This window comes from Carlito syrichta, unplaced genomic scaffold (assembly GCF_000164805.1).
Source record: "Carlito syrichta isolate Samal-C Ts95f unplaced genomic scaffold, Tarsius_syrichta-2.0.1 Scaffold302399, whole genome shotgun sequence".
In the NCBI taxonomy this organism is placed as follows: Eukaryota; Metazoa; Chordata; class Mammalia; order Primates; family Tarsiidae; genus Carlito; species Carlito syrichta.
The window spans coordinates 161,919-169,365 of record NW_007246495.1 but is presented as its reverse complement, the minus strand read 5'-3'; the positions used below and the strand labels follow the sequence as shown (position 1 = coordinate 169,365).

Below are 7,447 nucleotides of genomic sequence, written 5' to 3'. Positions count from 1 at the left end.
GGGAGGCTGGGGTTGGAGGACGCGGGCGACGGCTGCAGGCAGGGCTGCGGGCTGTTGAGGGAGCCCGTGCTGTGCGCGCTGTAGACGCTGCCGTTCCGGGTCCGGCCGCCGGGGTCCAGCTGGGCTCTGTCCAGGCTCGTCTGCGAGTGACAGTAGTATCCGTTCTGGCTGGGCACAAAGAGGTTGTCTGAAACAAGAAGTTCAAAGCCAGACGTGTAAGAGGAGGGTCGGGCGCGGTGGCGCACGCCGGTCATCCCGGCACGTGGGGAGGCCGAGGCGAGGGGACTGCTTGAGCTCAGGAGTTCAAGACCAGCCTGGGCAACATGGCAAGACTCCGTCTCTACAGAATTTGAGGGAGTGGGAGAGGGAGAGGGTAGAGGGAAAGGTGGGGGGTGGAGAGAGAGCGAGAGACAGAGAGAGAAAGAACGAACACACACGCTTAAGTCAGTTCAAAATGAGACGTTTAAAAGGAAGGGCAGACCTGGTGGCACACAGCTGTAGGCCAAGGCCAGAGGATGGCCCGAGCCCAAGATATCAAGGCAGCCTGGGCGACAGAATGAGATTCTTGCTTAAAAAATAAATGAGATCTCACATCAGTTCACAGTGAGATTTTTAGACTGGACTAGCGACATTTTTAGCCTACCATGTTAAAATCCCTGCTGCAGTAACCTGTATTCACCACACCATCTGGGAGACCCTGAAGACCTACAGGACGGATGGCTCTGCCTCCTCACAGGGCATTCAGGATCTGACGTCGGTCAAGATGAGCCAGACCTAAGCCAGTGTTCCCAGCATGGCCGTGTCACAGAACGCTGTCTCCTTCTGCCAGCTGATAACGTGCTTCACCAGGTCCCCACTGCTGCCTGCTGGCTCCTCAGCCTGTCTGCACCGGCCTCCCACCCAGCCGGCATCCTCACCTGCAGGCTCCTCTGAACCCCGCAAGCCATCCCATCGCCTGTGTCCCCATTAGGTGGACAGGACCACACTAAGGGTGGAAGGGAAAAGATGGGAACGCAGACAGGGGAAGGGGTACCACAGTCACCACAACTCAAGGGGGGAGAAGACTGAGGCACAGAGTGCAGAGGAGGGAGGGTAGCTCCCAACGGGGTATTGGATGTGGCCAGAGAGGAGAGGTCAAACAGCCTTGAGGAAGACAAGGGGCCATGGGGGGGCAGGTGGGCATGGCCAGGCTCCACAAGGCATGCAAGGGGCCTTCAAAGGTGACTGAAGTTTAAACATGGAAGAATAAAGACACAATTTTTTAAAAATAAATTCCAGGTTTTTTGGGGTCCTCCTCCTATGAAGTGAATGTTAGATGATGGTCACCGTTGTGACACAGTTCCTTACACTTCACACATGAACACATGGCAACCGAGTATTTCAAACTTTACACCGGAAAGTCTCTGGCAGGAAACAAAGACAGCCTGGGGTCTTTGGCAGAAAACAAGGAGGCCCCCACAAGCTACTCGGGAGGACACAGGACCCAGCTTGATGAGCTCCCATGGGCCAAAGGGACTGTGCCAGCATCTCAACTGGATAGTGCCTATTTTTACATACATCCAGGAACCTGGAGGTGATGGCTGCTTTTAGGAGCGCAGGAGGGCTGTTACCATGACAATGATCTGGGCATAACTTCAGCCAAAGACCACGCAGGCCTCAAGGTCTCCAGCCCCCATAGTCTGACCCACACCCGGCAGGTGGGGTCAAGCATGGTACCTTGGGAAGAAGCATAGGGCTCAGTGTAGTGGCCGTTGTAGTGCAGTGGGGCCGGCGGCATCACATAGGGCTGGGGCTGGAAATGGAAAGGGGGGCACAGGGTTAGAACTCGCTGACTGTGACATACAGGTAATGCCATTGTCTCTGGATCGTCCCTGTGTTCAAAAACTTCCAGGAGTTGAATACATTCAATATGGAAAATAAACATGAAGACGCAGTATAGCTCTTTCGATATATGTCACTTTCAATGTTCCCCCCCAAAACGGACAGTGCCACGCCCTGTGTAATGACACCAAGGATGTTACAGCACAAGATAATCTGCATCCAGAAAGGTCAGAGTCCAGCCTGGCAACATGGCAAGACCTCGTCTCTACAAAAAATCAAAAAATTAACCAGGCATGGTGGCACGCACCTGTAGTCCCAGCTACTCAGGAGGCTGAGGCAGAAGGATCACCTGAGCCCAGCAGGTCGAGGCTGTGGTGGCCATGAGTGTACCACTGCACTCCAGCCCGGGCAACAGAGTGAGACCCCAACTCAAAAAAAAAAAAGAGTAAGAGAGCCAGGTGCAGTGGCTCACACCTGTAATACCAGCACTTTGGAAGGCTGAGGTGGAAGGATTGCTTGATACTAGGAGTTCAAGATCAGCCTGGGCAACACAGCAAGACCTCAGGTCTACAAAAAATAAGCCCATTGTAGTGGCACATGCCTATAGTACCAGCTACTAGAGAGGCTGAAGGACCACTTGAGCCCAGGAGGTCAAGGCTGAGGTGAGCTGTATTCGTGCCACCATGCTCCAGCCTGGGTGACAGAGAGAGACCCAATTAAAAAAATATATATAAAAAGTTAAGAGCAAGAGGGGACAGACCCAAATTTCCTTGTATGAACATTTGAATGTAAGAGGCCTATGTATAGTATTTTCAGTCTTCTTAGACAAGTCATGTAAGTTTTAAATATATACCAGCTCATAGTTACTCTTGGCTAACAGTCAAAGTTCCTACTATCAGGTTGGTCTTGGTATTTCAACATGTATAATATAAATACTAGGTCAGACCTGTGGAAAAGACACTGTTTCTTTGGCTAAATGATCAAGCTTCAGCACACTTCCATGGTTCAAGCTCAAAATTATCACTAGCAGGCATATTTTATTAAGGAAAAGCACACCACTAAAAGAAGAAAGCCAGTATTTTCCTTCTTACCAGGGACACCCTTGAGGATGACCTCCGCCTGACCGGGTTCACCGGGATGGCCTGAGTTTGCCTGTGAAATAAGATGTCATTGAGAAGAGTGCTTGCGTGTGAGTACATGTGAGACACAAGAAAACAAAACAACAAATCTAAGGTGAAAAAGACACATGAACTTGTCATGGATCAGAGAAGAGAAGGGAGGGTCTCTGTCAGCCTGTTCCTTCCCACCACCCCAACTCTCAACCCACACCCCGAGGCCCCAGCCTCCCTGGCCACATCAGTGCCTGAATCTCCAGAGGGGTCACAGGAGCATCATTCCCAGCCCAACTGGTGAACCGTGGAGTGGCCAGGAGCAGGGGGCAGACACAAGGCCATGATATCCCATGCTTGTCCAGGGAAGCAGATGCTTCTCTTCTGCGCCAGGTGAGCCCTGATGGCCTCTACTTCCATCCTGAGGTGAGCCTCACCTGTCCACCCAGAAACCAGAAGCAGTAAGGACTCCTTTAATTAAAAGTCTATTAAACACACACTGCAAACATGATAAAGAGATGAATTTATAATTTTGGTGACTCAATAATGATTCTGGGCACGGTGTTGTGCACCTGTATATAACCTGCTGGATTCAGACGATCTTTCTGCCTCAGCCTTCCAAGTAGCTGGAACTACAGACATGTGCCGCCACGCCCGGCTAATTTTTTTTAAAGTTTATTATAAAGTTTAAAGGTCTCGCCAAGTTGCCCAGGCTGGTCTCAAACCCCTGCACTCAGGCAATCCTCTCACCTCGGATTCCCAAAGTACCAGGATTATAGGCCTGAGCCACTGTGCCCAGCTAAATATATATTTCTAAAAGCACCTAAGAGTGTTAAGGAATGCTGACTTTTACCTGGTGATTTTAAACTATTCACACAGCAAGTTCCATCTTAGAATAAATAATTAGCTTTAAAAAAGAAAAAGAAAGTCGGATTCGGTGGCTCAGCCTGTAATCCTGCGCCTTGGGAGGCTGAGGTAAGTGGATTGCCTGAGCCCGCGGGTTCGAGACCCACCTGGGTAACTTGGTGAGGCCTCATTTCTACAATAAATCAAAAAATCAGCCGGGCATGGTAGCGCGTGCCTGTAATTCCAGCTACTCAGAAGGCTGAGGCAGAAGGATCGCCGGAGCCCAGTGGGTCGAGGCTGCAGTGGCCGGAAGCGGCCACTCTACTCCAGTCTAGGTGACAGAGTGAGACTCCAACTCAAAAAAAAAAGAAAAAGAAAAAGAAAAAAAAAGCCCATCTGTAACTACTGTTTTTAAATAAAGGCAAGATTTTTTTTGTTCTTCTGTGTGGTCAGTTTTATTGCAAGTAAGATCTAGGAACACATCAGATTCTTGGCGTTGTTGGTGACATGTACTTTTGTTAAAGACCTTTTTCTTAAACCTTTTACCATCTGTTCCTGGCTCATGAGCTTATGTGACACATAACTGATGATGAAAATATTTTGTGACCTTTGGTTATGGTATTCTAAGAACTAACTACTAGAAAACTCATCACCCCAAGGTGAACATTTGATCCATTTAATCAGCCAATTTTATAATATCAAGCCTCATGTTTCCTAAATCAACATTCTTCTTAGCACTCTAACAACAGGTGTCTTATATTCAAGTCTTGAATATTAGCTTATTTTTGAGACTTTTGAAACAAAAAGAAAACTAGTGCACATTATGAGCCTAACACCAGGTGACTATAGATTTTTCCTTTTTTTTTTTTTTTCAGTTCAGAGTACGACTGTTGCCTGGGCTGGAGTGCAGTGGCATGCTCACAGCCACCACAGCCTTGACCTGCTGGGTTCAGGTGGTCCTTTCACCTCAGCCTTCCAAGTAGCTGGGACTACAGGCACATGCCACCATGCCTGGCTAATTTTTTTTTTTTTTTTAAATTAATTGTAGAGACAAGGTCTCACCAAGTTGCCCAGGCAGGTCTTTCCCTGAGCTCAGGCAATCCTCTCACCTCCACCTCCCAAAGTGCTGGGATTACAGGTATGAGCCACTATACCCAGCTTATAGCTGCTTTTACAGGATGACTTTTTAAAAATAATTTCATTATCACTAGAAAGTATTCAGGTTGTTGACAAAAAAAAAAAAAATACATCTCTTTTTCAAAGGGTGACCTGTTCTTCCGGTATTTATTTTGCTGAAAACAGGTCTGCATGGTGCATCTGGCCTTTTAACTGCATGTTCATACGTCCCGTGGACCTCATGCCCCACAGCTGGAGATATGGCATCCTGCAGCCTTAAGATGTTCTCTGTCTCGTTTACTCCCATCGTCAGGGCTAAGTCTGGGCAAACTGGGTCCTGAGTCTTCTGTTCAGTTAGAGACTCCCTGTCTCAATGGACTAAACTTGAGTTTTCGAAGCACTATGAACTTAGCAGGGTGCAGTGTGGCTCACCCCTGTAATTCCAGCACTTTAGGAGGCCAAAGCAGGAGGACTGCCTGAACCCAGGGATTCAAGACTATCCTGGGCAACTTGGCGAGACCTCGTCTCTATAATAAATTGAAAAATTAGCCAGGCGTGGTAGTGCATGCCTGTAGTTTCAGCCACTTGGAAGGCTGAGGCAGAAGGATCACCTGAGCCTAGTAGGTTGAAGCTGCAGTAGCCATGAGCATGTCACTGCACTCCAACCTCAGCAACTCCAACTCAAAAAAAAAAAAAAAAAAAAGAATTCAGAAATGGAGAGAAAGCATTGCTCGCAGAATTCTTTTTCAACAAACTCCAACGACATGTCCACAGCTGCCCAACCTGGGACAGAAATGAAACTTGAAGAGTGCGGAACGCAAAACCCTAGATGCAGAGCCTGGGCACATGACGGCATCTTGGCACCCTGTGCGGAGATAACACTGCCCACTGCAGACACCAGGTCTGTAAACACAGCAAACCATGCGATAACCTTCCGCTTGGCCCCTCACCACCAGCTCCAACATTCTCACCTCCTCTCTCCTACTGGCACTGTCCTGTAAATGCAGTCGACACAGAGGACAGCTGTTCTCAATTCAGCATGAAGAGAAGCCAATGAGACTATTGGCTGTGGTTTCCAACCTCTGGGGCAGTCACTATGTTGACGGGTGCTGCTAAAAACATGACAGCTCAAGAACGCTGAGAAGATACCACTAGAATGTGTGCACCAAAGAAGGCAATAAAAAAGGCTGAGCCACACATGGTGGCACACGCCTGTAGTCACTGGTACTTGGGAGGCTGAGGTGGGAGGACCGCCAGAGAGCAGGAGTGCAAGGCTGTAATGTGCAATAGTCGCCCCTGTGAAGAGCCCCTGCACGCCAGCCTGGGCGACACAGCGAGACCCTGCCAGCCCGAGTAAACTCCATGTTGCTAGCATGGAAACCATGCTAAGGACAGTGCATGATTATCCCCTGGAATCTGATACCATGCCCATAAGGGAGGCCCAGTTATTATCCGGATTCCACAGATGAGGACACTGATACTTGGAGAAAGTAGGTCACTCCCGGTCACACGGCATCAAGTAGCAGCTCTGCCAGGTTCCCAAGTGACGGCCTCTCACAGAGATGGGTCTGAACCCTCCAAGCTTCAACTGACACATAAGCTCCATGAACTCCAAGGACACACCATGGCATCCCGGGTGCCTAGCACACGGGAAGCTCCCAAACATTGGCTGAACAAATGAATGACACAGTGAGTGAGGACTGAGTTGATGCTTCCTCCTACACACGGAGGGCTGAGCTCCCTTTTCCAAGAGCATCCCCACTTGGCTTTTGAGATTCCTTTCCTGCATGTTTGTAGCTAATGAAGGGGAGTGAGATGGTGACTAACAACAACAACAAAAAAAAAAACGTGTTGCTGGCTCATGTGTAATCCTAACTACTCGGGAGGCTAGATGGGAGAATCGCTTGAGGCCAGGAGCTCAAGACCAGCCTGGGCAGCACAGTGAGACTCCATCTGAAAGGACATAAGATGGAATCAGACATACCCAATGAGCAGCCATCTTGATACTGCCTAGTTCTGTCATATTCTGTTAACATTACTTAACTTGCCCTTCTAATCAAGGACAGAACCAGTTTCTCAGAGGTAGCTACTGATAATTGTTTTACAACCCCTTCCCCAGCTTGTTCTGTAAACATGTTAATCTAATCAACCCTTTATGACACAGACCCTATCACCACAGCAACAGACATGTGACTAACCCACTCATCTGCCTGCCGGCCATCACCTGACGTGTGTACCTGCCCTCTGTGATGACATTGAGCAGACAACCACCCAATCACCTTAACGACCTTCATCCATCAAAGTGAAAGTTTAAAAGCATTCAACCTCAAGCAGCCACTGGGCATTGCTTTGCTAAATTCTGGTCTAGCCATGCAGCTCTTTGAGCTATAGCCGCCATTATTTTCCTAGCCTTGGTCCCCTCCTCTACCTTGAGGAGAATCTCTCCTTCCTCCCTCCCTCCCTCTAATTTATTTTCTAAATAAACTATATTTTCAGAGCCGGGCTCAGTGGCTCAGCCTGCAATCCCACGCCTTTGGGAGGCTGAGGTGAGTGGA

The 7,447-nt window shown here is 48.8% G+C and overlaps 1 protein-coding gene across 1 annotated transcript in view; it reads right to left on the bottom strand.

The window, feature by feature from the left end:
• Positions 1-7,447, bottom strand: part of PTPN21 (protein tyrosine phosphatase, non-receptor type 21) — a 68,768-nt gene that overhangs the window by 13,589 nt on the left and 47,732 nt on the right. Inside the window, exons 10-13 of the mRNA XM_021711604.1 lie at positions 2,913-2,973; positions 2,689-2,694; positions 1,717-1,792; positions 4-187 (exon numbers count right to left, since the gene is read on the bottom strand). Of these exons, the coding sequence (XP_021567279.1) occupies positions 4-187; positions 1,717-1,792; positions 2,689-2,694; positions 2,913-2,973 (327 nt within the window). The remainder of the gene's footprint in view (positions 1-3; positions 188-1,716; positions 1,793-2,688; positions 2,695-2,912; positions 2,974-7,447) is intronic.